General features: G+C 51.3%; 1 protein-coding gene across 2 annotated transcripts in view; it reads left to right on the top strand.

The window, feature by feature from the left end:
• Positions 1–14039, top strand: part of CSMD2 (CUB and Sushi multiple domains 2) — a 555419-nt gene that overhangs the window by 427128 nt on the left and 114252 nt on the right. For both annotated transcript variants that reach the window (XM_028512433.2, XM_036025734.1), the window contains 3 exons: positions 4070–4261; positions 8825–8963; positions 12938–13125. In XM_028512433.2, coding sequence (XP_028368234.1) covers positions 4070–4261; positions 8825–8963; positions 12938–13125 — 519 coding nt within the window. The remainder of the gene's footprint in view (positions 1–4069; positions 4262–8824; positions 8964–12937; positions 13126–14039) is intronic.

Below are 14039 nucleotides of genomic sequence, written 5' to 3'. Positions count from 1 at the left end.
CAGACTTCCAGCCTAGTGAGGAGCAGCTCCTTGCAGGGTTCGTTGGGGGTCTTCTTCCTTGAAATCATGGCACCCATTCACCCATGGAGAGAGTCCCTGGGGGCCACTGAACTTGTCTAAGATTAGGGTCCCAGCATGGGACAACAAGGGAGTCACTTTAGAAAAGCATTCCCAACAACATATGTTCCCTGGAGCTCCAGGGACGATCAATTGGTCTTGTGGGGAAAAGAAGTTTGCACAGTCGAGTCATGTTGGGAAGAGGCTTTGGTGGAGGCAGACCTGAGGAGGTTGTCTGTAATTTGGGACCTCCCAGAACTTGGCCGTTTGCTAATGCAGATAAATTCAGAAGGTGCTGGTAAGTCATAATTCCCAAATATATTTGGCCAGGGATGACTTTTTTCTGAGTTATCGCAAGTGACTCGCATGTTCTGAAACAAGCTTTGGAAACTGCTGGAAGGAGCAATAGCAGGATCTCGCAGCAGCCAGGAGGGCAGAATGCTACAGAGACAGCTCGGCGCCCTCTCTGGGAGAAGGGGTGCTATGATAATTAAACAAGTCATATATTTTATCCGACTCTGCCCAAGCCAACGAGCTTGGCTTAAAAAAAAATAAAGCCCATAACTGTACAGACAGATTCCCCCATGGATCTGCATGGTCTGACCTCCATTCCGTCCTCAGCATCCCCGAGTGGGACAGAGTCCCGGGAGGGCGCACTGCTGAGCCCTGCCTCCCCACGGCTGCATCGGCTGCGTTCTCATACATTGCCCAGCTCGTGGAAATACTGTTCCTCCTTCAAGGTTCATCTCAGAAGCCACTTCTTTCTAGTCTCCCCACTCTGGATAAGTCACTGTAAACTATGGCACTTTCAGCACTTCACTGCTTTTTCTTCAGCACGTTGTCAGTTCCACACACTGTGTTGTGTTGGAGCTGCCCACCCCCTGGCCACCCACAGAAAGCCCTTAGAGCAGGGGTGTCGAACTCATTTTCACGGGGGGCCACATCAGCCTCGCGGTTGCCTTCAGAGGGCCCAAATAATTTTAGGACTGTTTAAATGTACCTACTCCTTAACTGTTAAGGAACTGAAATTACATTGGACCCTACGAAGGGCCAAATGACACCACCCCCAGTGAAAATGAGTTTGAAACCCCTGCTGTAGAGGCTGGGGTGGGGGCCCATCCTGCCAATCAGACTCCTCCAAAGGGAGCACGGACAGCAGGTGCCCACTCACTGCTTGCTGAACAGTTGGCACATGAAGGCGTAAACAAATAAATGGATCGTTTTCTCACATTGCAAGTGTTTCCTTGGTAGGGCAAGCCACCCTGGGCAAAGCTACCTAGCCTGCACTCCAGGAAGGCAGTGACAACCTGGGCCAATGTTCTGGGTGTAAGAGGTTCAGGAAAGGTCACCTTCCCTGTTGCTGTCATCGGTTAGCAAATACCAGGACGACCCTAGGGAAGAGAGGATGGCTCGCCCCGTGTTAGCTCTGTAGTGTGTTTGACAGGGGATTTACGGAAATGCCAGGGAGGACTAGTGCCGGCTTGGCTTTATTAAGTAAACATGACTGTGTAACATCTAACATCCTGTCTAGGCCACGTGATCCAGCCTCTCCCTGGGGGCTGTGCCAAGCAGCTCAAATTCGGGAGCAGTAAAGAGAGAGAGAAGGAGAACAAAAACAGGTGAGGGGAGTGCTAACGGAGAGGGAAGCATAATCTCTGCCATCCATAGAGCAGACACCACGCCGAGCCCTCGCCTACACTCCCTCGTATAATGCTCACAGGAGCCTTAAGGTTTGGGCACCATTATTAATCCAAGGTACAGATGTGGCTCTCAGGCCCAGACAAGCTTCTCATGCGAGGTCATCCAGCCTGGATCAATACCCTGGTGTCTGATTCCCAAAGCCAGGCTCTTAATCATTGCACTCTGTCACTTCCCATATAAATAATCTTTCTGCGTAGGGCCAGAATAGTAAAGGTTTTTTCTACCATCCCCCCACCCTCAGAAGAATCATTTACATGTGTTCAGTGCCCTGGAAAAGTAGAGATGAAAGCCTAGTCTGTTACTACTGAGCACTCCTTGGTGCTGGGTGCTGTGCTAGGCCCTGGGGATACTGTTGGAAATGAGACAACCAAGGTCCCTGTTTCCATAGAGATGTGTGAGTGATAGACAATAAAGAGATCAACAAATTTATTAGCAAGATGACTACAAACTGTGCTATAAAATGAACAAAATGGGATGACGTAGTAGAACTGATGGAAGGGGGTTTCAGGATGAGCCCAGGGAAAGGTGACCACAGAGGCCTGTCTGCCGAGGCGAGGTCGGAGCTGACGCCTGAATGACAGGATGAGCTGGTCTATGGCAGGGTCATTCCAGGCGGGAGGACCAGCCGGTGCAAGGGCCCTGGGGGCCGTGGGGGCGGGGGCTGAGCCTGCAGTGCTGGAAGAAGATTTTACAACTACAGCTGGTGCACTGTGGCAGCAGATCATCGATGGTATTAATAGTGAAATCTGGATAAAAGCAAAGGATGGTTTTAAAGTCCAAAAGGGGAGGACTTGAGATAGGGTACCATCTTCCAGGAGTTAGCAAGCTTTTTCCATTAAAAAAAAAAGCCAGTAGTAGGCTATGTGGGCCATAGGACCAACAGCTCAGCTCTGCCAGAGCCCAGAAGCAGCCACAGACCAGATGGAGACCAGTGAGCAGGCCTGCGCCCCAACAGCGCTGCACTCACAAGATCGGCCACAGAGCCAGATCGGGCTGTTGGGCTAGTTGCTTCCTGTCTCAGGTATTGTTAGGTGTAAGGGGTTAGATTCTACAACTCCAGGCTCATCCACGCAATCCTAGGCCTTAATAATCAGTGATATGAGGGTGTGCAGTGCCCTAGGCTGGTGTCCTTGAACTTTTCCACTAAAGTCCCAGGAGCCGAAGAGAGTGAATGCCTACTTCCAGAAGATCTGGGGGGTGTAGGAAGCATAAAATCTCCTTGAGACTTCCAGTTTTTGCTTAAGAACTAACACAAATTTTACAGTCCACTCCATGATAACTTCACTTGTTCGAGTGTAAAAGTTGTTTTCCCCAAGTTTTAAGGAAAAACCGACCCTCCAAGCAAATGAACGGTGTTGACTCTGTGGCCTCCAGAATCTCCCATCCCTGGGGCCTGCCAGCCAGTCTGTGCACGATGACACAGGTGGGGCAGCTGGGGAGGCGGCTGGGGTGGTGGCAGCTGCCCCAGGAGCCCCTCTCTGGACGTCCTCTCCCGCCGCTTCCCTCGGTGCATCTCTCACACTCCATTCATCCTCTCGCGCACTCGCTCACGCATTTGTTCCTTCTCTCACCCATTCATTTGGCATTTGCTCTGAAAACATCTGCTTTGTACTGCCCTGCATAGGTACTAGATGACACACAGCTCCCGGATTTCTGAGTTTCTTGAATTTTTAATCCTTCTCAGTTACTTATGCTTGTTTTGAACCTCTACTTCATTGCAAACATCACATTTTTCTTTGGTTCCACTCTGACGAGCCTTTGGTGGTTTGCCATGCGAGAGAGAATAGCTTTCAGCCGACTCCATAATTCCAGGCAACTTCGCAGCCACTGCTCAGCGCTCAGGCAGCCGGCCCCCCAACTCCTCGGCACCCCCTCTGATTGAATTCGGAGTTTAAATTGAATTATCCTGTCACTCCCTTACACTGATCACGTTACCTACATTAGACAAAATTGCAAAGCGTATCTGTGTAACAGTCTTGTATCATTAAATCAAACTGAACTCAGTTCTGCAATCACGGCAGTGTGATCACGCTCGGCTCTGATGCTCACCACGGGGATGACGGTGATGGCGAAGATGCTGGGAGAATGGGTGGCGGTCCCAGTGGTGGTGGAGGGAGTGACAGAAACGGGGGTGAGAACGGAGAGGGTGGCACCATTGCCACAGCGGACAATGCTGTCGGGAGGTGACGGAGATCACGGCGGTGGTGCTGCTGATGGCCGTGGTGATGTCAGTGAGGGCGATGCACTGGGAGCCTCGATGTCTGGCTGACGGCAAGGCAACCCCACTCTCTCTTCTGTGTTCTTGTCCCAGTGTCCACAGCAACGTCCTGCAATGACCCCGGGGTCCCACAGAATGGGAGCCGGAGCGGCGACAGTTGGGAAGCTGGCGACTCCACGGTGTTCCAGTGTGACCCTGGCTATGCACTGCAGGGGAGCGCAGAGATCAGCTGTGTGAAGATTGAGAACAGGTTCTTCTGGCAGCCCAGCCCACCCACATGCATTGGTACGAACCCTGCCCTGTGGTCCCAGCACTGGGGGGCTCCAGACCCCCCCTCTTTCCACATAAGTGGCAGCTGCATTTTGAGCCTGGCCAGGAGGCTCAGAACAGTGAAGAGTTGCAGAAAACGCAGTTTGCTTTGTGTGCACATGTGCATGCATGCGAGTGTACACATACATGTTCACACAGTCACGCTCTACACGCTACCGATTCTTCACTCTCCAAAATGGTCCACAGGTTTCTAAGCCAGGCATGTCTGATCCTTTTCTCCTGGCTCAGGATGCGTAGGTTAGAAGTGGACAGTGGGTCACATCCCGTAGTAGGGTCGGCAGGCTCCACAGCGACCCTTCCATTACCCGAAGCACTAGAAGGACACCCACAGGCTTGGTGTATGAAGGGAAGAACCCTGCTCTTCCTCTTCCCAAGGAAACTACAGGTCACCTGGGTTTTGGTTCTGTAGATCTACCCTCTAGTCTTAAAAATCTCTCCATGTGACGGATGAAGAACTGGAGGTTCTGAGACATGTCCAAGGTCATGTAGCTTGCAGGGGTTGGGCCAGAATAATCCTGCTCCCTAGCAACTCGAGACCAGGAGGAGGGGAGAAATCGAAGGGCAAGGAGCACAGGAAAGAAAGAGACATACAAGCAAACATTCCTGGTGTTCACTTCCGCTTGGCTCTTTTTCTCAGGCCAGATACTGAATGTATTTCCTATGTCAGCAATGGGTGTTAGAAGGGACCTGGTAGTCACTGAGTCCTTACTGTGGGCTGGCCGCACACTGGACACTTATTTATGCAGCCTCATTTCACTGTCCCTGCTGCGCTCGGTAACGAGCACCATTCCCTCGTTTTACAGTCGAGGAAACTGCAACGTGGACAGGTTTGGGTGTCTCGCCCCAAATCACAGAGCGAGGATGGGACAGAGCCAGCACTGAAACCTGGATCAGCCTGAAGGCAGAGCCTTTTCTTTTCCTCCCGTCCACACGGGCCCCTGCTGGAGAAGGGTGCAGGGGACTTCCGGAGACATACGGACCCCAGCAGGGCCCGCCCGGCCTCGAGCTGCGCCCCCTTCCACACAGGCTCCCTCCGCCTCTGCTGGTCGTGCGCTGAGGCCTGGCGTTGAGGGTGGGCCTCAGATCCTGTCTCTCAGCAGTTATTAGGAGTCCCCTGGGTGTGTGTGTCAGGGACATGGTGCCTGGACAGTGGACAGGATGGTGAGATCTTGGTTCCAGAGTCAGCTCAGTTCTCACTCACATGGCGTGACGTGTGGGAAGGAGTGTGAGCAGTGAAGGACGCATCCAGGCTTAGTTCCCAGCTCTGTCACTCACTAGTTCGGTGGCCGTGGGAAAATTGCTTCACCTCTCTGAGCCTCAGTTTCCTCATCTGCAAAGTGATGGTAAATATACTTCCTCATAGCCTTATGGGGTGAGCGTGCAACTAACCCCAATCTCAAGAAATACTCATTTCTCTCCTTCCCTCCTTCCTTCCTCCATCCTTCCTTCTTTCCCAGTTTCCTTCTTTTGAGCTTTGGGATCCACTTCCCTTCCCTGACCCAGAACTCCTTCTGGTCAGGGGGGTTCTGGGAAGGCTCTGGAAGGAATCAGATGAGCCCTGGGTTCCCTTCCAAATTCAGCACCCTAGACAGCAGCAATTCCGTAGGCTTACCTCGCAGAAACACAGGTCCTGAGGCGATACCATCCCAAGCGGAGAAGGAAGGCTGCCCTGTGTTAAGCTGATGAGCAGCAGATGCGCAGCGAGCAGGGCAGAGAGTTTAATTCAGCTTTCGTGACCCATTCTTCTGCACCCTGAGGCCTGGGGAGTGTTTCTCAGGCAACAAAGTAAGTGTCTCTACCTCTTCTCTCAAACAGTCTGGCAATCCCAGTGACAAGCCCATAATTGCCAGCTCTGGCCTGGCTGGCCTTGGCAACCCTTCATTATCGGAAGGAAGCAAAGGAAGAAAACAAGTGTTTACTGAGAGTCATCCCCATGATGGGCCCCGGGCTGGACATTGCAGCTACGTGATCGCAAACAGAACCACCATGTGGCAAGCTGAGAGCTCAGATTCTGGATTGCAGCCACCTGGGTTCCGATCTGGCTTTACCACAACGACTGTGTGGCCTTAGACAAGCTACTTCCTCTCCCTGTGCCTTGTTTTCCTCCCCGGTGCAATGGGGGAAATGAAAGGACCTGCCTCATAGGGTTAAATGAGATGACACTGTGAAGCTCTTCAATGTATGCCCTGGTTCACAGTAAACACTACGTACGTTAGAAGCCAGGATCATCATCGTTCTTTTTTGTTTGTTTCATAGGTGAGGAAATGGAGGTTCAGAGAGGTGGGGCAACTTGCCCAAACTCACAGCTACTAACTAGTATAGTCAAAATTTGAACTCAGAACTGCATACCTTCCAAATTGGTGGTCTTTTTCAAAACTCTCACTCCTTAGTACCTGCAGCCTGCCCACTTCTCAGCCATCTTGGAATGATCAGCCAACGTTGGGAGTTGGCAAGGGAATAAAAGGCAGTTTCGGGAACCCCCAGGATCACCCCACCTGTGGCTAACATAAGGGAAGGTACCCCTGAGTTGCGAAGGAAGGCCAGGCCTGGTAGCCCTTCCCCAAATGGAGGCATCATTGTGCCCCCCTGGGAAACCCCCCCAGGGAGCGGGGCAGCCAACATGACAAGGGTTTCCCCCTCTCACTGACTGCGTCACGCTGTGTTTCTGGGCAGGGCCAGTCTCTGCGGGCTGGGCAACACCATCTGGCGGTGGTGAGGGCAGTGTCATGCTGGTCGTACAGGCCTCTGGTCTGTCCCACTCACCCAACCACCTTCTCTAGGGAAGGCTCAGTGAGAAGAAGCAAGCAAGATGCAAGGCAGCCCTGACTCAGGGAACCAGCCTCACTCACAGAAGCTCTTGTACCCAGGACTGTCCACTGCTGGCCTGTGGGGAGGGACAGTCCTCTCTATTCCCACTGCCATCACTAGTTCCGAGTGGGTAGAGAAGAATGGGGAAATGACAGGCTTCGGAGCCGGACACATGTGGCTTTGGGTCTCAGAGTGATTCTGGGCGAGTGACATAACCTCTCCGAGCCTCAGTTCCTCCTTTCTAAATCAGGAAGGGTAACCCCTAGCTCACCGAGTTGCTAGGAGACCGAAAGGAGATAAGGTATCCAAAATGCTGCAGCTCACACATCTGACATTTAACGGGAGCCCACTTGAGTGTTCCTGGTACTCAAGTCAGTATTTGAGATATATTTTCCACAGGAAAAAAAAAACACACTACTTATGACCACTCAGGTTTTATGTTCAGCCATGTCGGGACTTGTATGGCCTGGCTTGAAGACCCACCATTTTTTAAAGAAGCCCTGGGGGGGGTTGGTCCAGCCCTGTAAGCACTGCTCTGCTGCACCGTGCGGCCATAAAGCTCGGCTCTGTGACAAGCAAGCGGCTGCTGTTCGCGTCAGCCTTCCAGGATGCGCCCTTGGCTCCTACCCCATGTCCAGTTTAGGATTGTCTGGGCCTCTCGAACGGCTCTCTGTGCTCCTGTGGCCTCACTGTTTTCCTGTTTCACTGCCAGTCGCCGACAGTGCGCTGTGGTTTTCAAACCAAGCCGTATTTATAGTCTTGGCCGCCTTTTCCTCCACTTTATCAAGCCTTCAAGCTACAGTGCAATAACCCAGCCAATTACTGCAGAACCTGATTCAGGATCTGGGGGCCCTGCGGGGCTCTGAGTGAGCAGCCTGCTGTATCACTGGCCCCCTTGCCTCTCCCCACCAGCTGGGAAGGCCTGTCGTTTCAGGGGAGGGAGACCACCATGGACTAAGTGGGTATTTGTAGTGCCTCCTTACCACTAAGGCATCCACGCCCTTAGACAAGGTCTTTGGGAAAATCGGGAGGCTCCTGCAGCCCCCACGCAGATGCCAAGAGCACCAGCAGTGTAGGAGGCCGGCACGCTTGGCTGGTGACCTTGATAATGACTGCCACTCCTCCTGACCTCGACTGCACCAGAACTCTTGGTAAATACCCACAATGCTCCCCTGGAAAGTGGATGTGAGGGAGTGGGAGGAGACCAGGTTTCCCATGTGTCTGAAAGACACGTGATGTCTCCAGGTATTGACTGCTTACAGCACACCAGGTGCTTTAACAGACATCTCCAAAACCTTTGCAGCCACCCCATGAAGGAAGTAGTGTCTCCTTTTGCAGTAGAAGGACACTGAGGTCCAGAGGGGTTAGGTCAGCTCTCTAAGATCACACAGCTAGGGACTGGCAGAGCCAGGGATTTGGGTTTTGAATAATTCTTTGAGGTGAAATTCACGTAACGTAAAATTAGTAATTTTGAAACGAATGATTCAGTGGCGGGCAGTACATTCACAAGTGTTGTGCAGCCCCTGCCTCTAGTGCCAAAACACGCTTCTGGGTAAAACCACGTACCCGCCACACTCCACCCCTTGGCCTTCAGAGCCAGGTGTTAACTTAGGTGGGTCAGACTCCATCCTTCCTACCGTGCCTACGAATGCCCGTTCAACTGTGACCCGCAAAAGGGACAGTCTTACCCTTGTCATCTTCTCTCCTCAGCTCCCTGCGGGGGAGACCTGACGGGACCATCAGGAGTCATCTTGTCCCCAAATTACCCAGAACCCTACCCACCAGGCAAGGAGTGTGACTGGAAAGTGACCGTCTCACCAGACTACGTCATCGCCCTGGTATTTAACATGTATGTACCTTTCCCCCGGGTGGGAGCCCAAGGGGTCAGAGCAGCTCCGGGGTTCAGACGTGGGTCTCTGGGTGAGTATGCCCAGGTCTGCTGGGCGCGGGGTTCTCCACCCATGAGAGGTGTGAGAGTCCCCAAAAGGAGAGATGCTGGCATTTGCGGAATGTCTATTATGTTCCCAATACAGTGCTCCATGGTTTCACATTTATTCTTATTTAATCTTACCGTAATTTATGAGCTAGATATTATAATTTCTTTTTTTTTAACCTCTGAAGCTGTTGAGAGTCACGGGTAGGGCCTTTCTGGATCCCTGTCCTCTGCCCTCCTGCTTTCCCTCCTCTGCTCTCTCTCGGCCCCTCCCCGCATGCTCCCCAGCCCACAAGCAGGCTCCGGTTTTTCTCAGGTGTTGCCCCGCTACCTCCTTTATTCCTTTTAATCTTTTTATTGATTGATTTTTAGAGAGGGAGAGGAACATCGATTTGTTGGCCCACTTATTAGTGTATTCATTGGTTGCTTCTTGTGTGTGCCCCGACCGGCGATAAGCCCGCTACCTTGGTGTATTGGGACGACACTCGAATCAGCTGGGCTACCCAGACAGGGCTCTCCTTTATTTCTTCTAGAGGCAAGCTCTTCCCAGGAATTGTCTCTGCTTCCCCTCCTTCCTCCCCTCTGTTCACTCCAAAACCATTGAAAGCTGGTCTCTGCTTCCACCCATTAACTGCTCTGATAAAAGACTCCGGTGAGCTGGTTGCTAAATAAAGTGGGACTTCCCGTGTTTTATCCTCTTGCTCCTCTTGATCACTCCCTGCACCCCTCCTCTGCTTCTTCTCCTTGGGTTTCATTAAGCTCCACTCTGCCGCAGCCCGCAGCCTATGCCAGTTCTCCACCTTCTGTGATTGGCTGCTTGCATGCCACTCCCCTTTTCCTTGGCCGGACAATAACTCAGGCCTTTTCTCTTCTCATCCACACCTCCTTCCTGGACAAGCTCATCCACTCCCATGGCTTTCCTTTCATAAACCTCAAACTCCCTTCTGCCACCCGCCCAGACTCCCTCCTGAGCTGCAGGTTCCTAGCTCCAACTGCTGGGTGCCTCTGTCTGGCACTGCAGGAGCCTCAGCTGCCACATACCGGCACATTCTCCCCAGACGAGCTCTACTCTGAACACTGCGGATTGGCACCACCATCCGCCTTCTAGGCGTGACCAAGGCGTGGCACTTGTGCTGCCTTAACACTCCTCATACGTTCCCCTCTTGTCCATCTTCCCAGCTACTATCTTGGTGGAAGCCCTGCTATTTCCCATCCCAACGGCTACCATAGTCTCCTAACCAGCTCCTCAGCCCTGATCTGCCCTTCATGCCAGTCTCTTCTTTAGCTCGCTGGCAGAGTGATCTTGTCGCATGAAAAAATGTTGCGGTAACCACTCTGTTTTCCATTTCAATGTATGATAATACATCTCAGCAATCAGGAATCAACTACTGATACGTGCAGTGCGGACGAATCTCAAAAATATCACACTGAACCAAGGAGGACAGACACACAAAAAAGTACATAATGTATGATTCCACTTATACAAGGTTTTGGGATCGGCAAAACTAATGAATGGTGATTGAAACAAGTCTGTTTGGTGGTGGTCTCTGGGGGTGGGGAAGACTGACTGGGAAGGGGCACCTGGGAGCTTGGGATGGTGGAAGTGTTCTGGGTCTTGCTCTGCCTATGTCAAAATTGGTAAAGTATTAACCAATGTCACCCTGATAAATTCAATACATTACATAAATAAACAAGCTGAGAGAGAGTGATACACTTAAGAGATGATCCTTTCATGGTATGTAAATTACATTTACTTTAAAAACAAAGAAACAACAAATAGATCCTTTATTTTAAAATCCTAAGTGCCTCCTTCTTCCCTGTACAGTTCAAACTTTTGAGTTTTATTCTAAGAGATCTGGCCCCTGCCTACTTCTCCATGTGGTCCCTCCACCACATTCCAGCCCCACGGGTCCTAATCCCAGAGCTCCAGCCAGACTGCAGCCCTAGCAGTTTCCAAGACAATTCCTTGCCCTCGTGACTTTGCCTCTGCTTTTCCCTTCACAGTGACTCCCTTTCCCTGCTTTGTCCCACTGCTGAGGGTCTTTTCATCTCCCTAGACCCAATACCAGCTTGGCCCCCACAAAAGCTTCATCTTCTCCTGCTCTAGGAACTTTATGTTGTGTGACCCCGTACACCTGTACAGACTTGGCTGTGTCATCTTCATGTCCATCATCTCCTTCAGCCCCATCACTGTCTTGAAGAAGGGGTGGTGTCTGACACACCCCATGCCCTGGGCACCTTGCACAGTGCCTGGCATATTGAGGATACTCAGAAAAGATGCAACGGTTGGAGAAAGGCAGTTAGGGAGTGGTGGAGCCATAATTTATGACAGAGACTGGCCCACTGCAAACCCCTTTGCTGGTGGCTTTTAGGAGAGCAGATGGGTAGAAGCTGAGTTATGGGACAAGAAGATCATCCCTCCCAGCAATGATGGGGTGAGCCTGCAGCCGACGCCAGTGTGAGAAGGTGCCGTGTGGGAAGGAGGCCAATGCACATCTGGCTCTGCCTGTCACCCCATCTCTCTGCTGTGCCTACCCCTTTGTCCTAGAGATGCCACAGCCCCCTCGCTCTGCCGCATGTCTTAGCTAAAGGGCAGAACTGCACTGTACTCTCAGCCCAGACAAATGGGGTATCCGGGTATCTCAGCCCATGGCTGGACTGTAAGTGAGTTTGCATCAGAAGTTTGTTCTCTGCAAACTCAATTCTTCTCATTCTGTTGTTTTCACCTTTGCATGCTTGATGAGTACTAATTGCCTTTGTTGAACAGATGCCTAAGAGTGGAATCATAGCATCACAGGGCATGTGTTCAGATCGAGTAGATATTGTGAAACAGTTTTCCAAAGTGGTTGAGCCATGGGGTAGAAGAGCTCCAGGGGCCCCACATTCTTGCCAGCTCTTGGAATATTCTATCATTTCTCACTCTATCCATTCCAGTGGGATAAATTACAGATACATTCAAGGACTCTAAGACTCAACTAAACTAAGACAGTTTTAAAAATACATGTTTTTCCCCACACTATGGCCAGGATAGCTAAGAAAGAGGCAAGCTGTCGGTGCCAGGAATGGGGTGGTAGCAGATCCTCAGGAGAGCTGAGGACTGGCTCGGGGGTATGGGAAAGAAGCTGGGGTCCTCCGTGACACAGGCCCCTTCCTGCCTGGAAGTGGCTCCCTGGGTAGCTCCTTCCCTCTTGGAAAAGGAGGCGCAGCCTCGCGCAGTATAAAGAACATCAGAGGAAGGAAGAGACCTGAGCTCTGGGCCTGCTCTGCTGAGCCCTGGGCGTGCAGAGCTGTAACTCATTTTCCCTCCTGTGCACAGTGCCGTGGATACGGACGATATCTCGTTGTAATCACCAAACTGTTAAGAGGCTCAATCTCAATTATTCCAACCACTAAAAAGAGATGGTAACTATGTGAGGTGATAAAGATGCTGATTATCACTACAATGCATATATGAATGTATCCAGTCAATTTGTATGCTTTAAACTTACACCGTGGTATATGTTAAATATATTTCCATTTTAAAATAATTTTTAAAAGGGGTTGTTAAGCTTCAGCTCCAGCTTTCTGGGTACTGTCTCTGCAGTCTGCCTCCTCGGCCCCAAACCTGCTTCTGCCATCTTCTCCGCTGACTGGGAGGCCACTGGGGCTGCATCCTTCCCCCCGCCCCGGAAGTCTCAGGGGCCGGGCACCAGTGGGAGGGGGGCTTGCTGTCTGGGAGGCTCTCCCACAGATACCAAGGGACAGTTGTACAGAAATGATCATATAGTTTTGTCTTTTATTCTATGATAGGTTTGCAGTAATTGAATTGTAGGTGTTAAGCCAACTCTGTGCCCAGTTCGAGGCTTTATTTGACCTTAGTCGGGTGGGGGTGGGGTGTTCTTGTTCCCCAGCTTTAACTTGGAGCCTGGCTATGACTTCCTGCATATCTACGACGGACGGGACTCTCTCAGCCCCCTCATAGGAAGCTTCTACGGCTCCCAGCTCCCGAGCCGCATCGAGAGCAGCAGCAACAGCCTCTTCCTCGCCTTCCGCAGCGACGCGTCCGTGAGCAACGCAGGCTTCGTCATCGACTACACAGGTAAGGGCAGCTCGTCCCATTCCCGGGGTCACGGTGCGTGAACCTCTGCCCCAAGGAAGGACACTCATGGCCATACTCCGGCACCTTGCCATGGACTGGATGCTTTCTGGTACTTTGTGATCACGTGTTCCCATCCCTCTAGTCTTCCCATTCTTTTATTCTCACTGTACTTCTGAATTAATGAAGACAAGTTCAGTTGTGTCAAGGTCAAGGGCAGGGATCAGAAAGTGTTTTCTTAAAGTACCAAACAGTAAACATTTCTGGCCGTGAGCCACATCATCTCTAGCACAACCGCTCAGCTCTGCCCTTGCAGCACTAAAGGAGCCAAAGACAGAACACACAGGAGTGGGCGTGGCTCTGTCCCAGTAAACGCCCACTTACAGAACAACAGGCCCCATCGCCGTCTGGTCTAGTCTGTTGGGTTCACTGGGTTTGGGCGCATTAGCGGGTCAAGTCCACTTGGCAGTTGTGTGGAGTTGGGCAAGTTCATTTAACACCTGAAAACCTCATTTGCTCATCTACAAAATGAGGCTGGCATACTTCCTGTCTCAGAAATGCAAAGATCAATGAGCTCATGCATCAAAGTACCGTGCCCAGCTCACACTAAGCATTCCATTAATATCAAACGGGAGTAGCCGTAGTCGTAAGAGTAATTCCAGGCTCTGGGGCACTCCGCCTTCTTCTACTGTCTCCTTGACCTTTTCTTCTTCCCTAATTACCCCAGACACCGTTATCCAAATCCGAACTCCATTTCTTGCTTGATGGGTGAGTTTGGCAAGTCGTTATCTCTTGGAACCCATTTCTCCATCTTTATCTCATTATGTGTCAGGAGTTGAAAATTAAAAGGTATCTTATGCTTACATATACTGTGTCTAAGTATAGTAGCCAGTATGTGCTACAGACTCTTGAGAGAT

This window comes from Phyllostomus discolor, chromosome 5, assembly GCF_004126475.2.
Source record: "Phyllostomus discolor isolate MPI-MPIP mPhyDis1 chromosome 5, mPhyDis1.pri.v3, whole genome shotgun sequence".
Lineage (NCBI taxonomy): Eukaryota > Metazoa > Chordata > Mammalia > Chiroptera > Phyllostomidae > Phyllostomus > Phyllostomus discolor.
The sequence above is the reverse complement of the archived record's forward strand: the minus strand, read 5'-3'. Positions and strand labels throughout refer to the sequence as shown.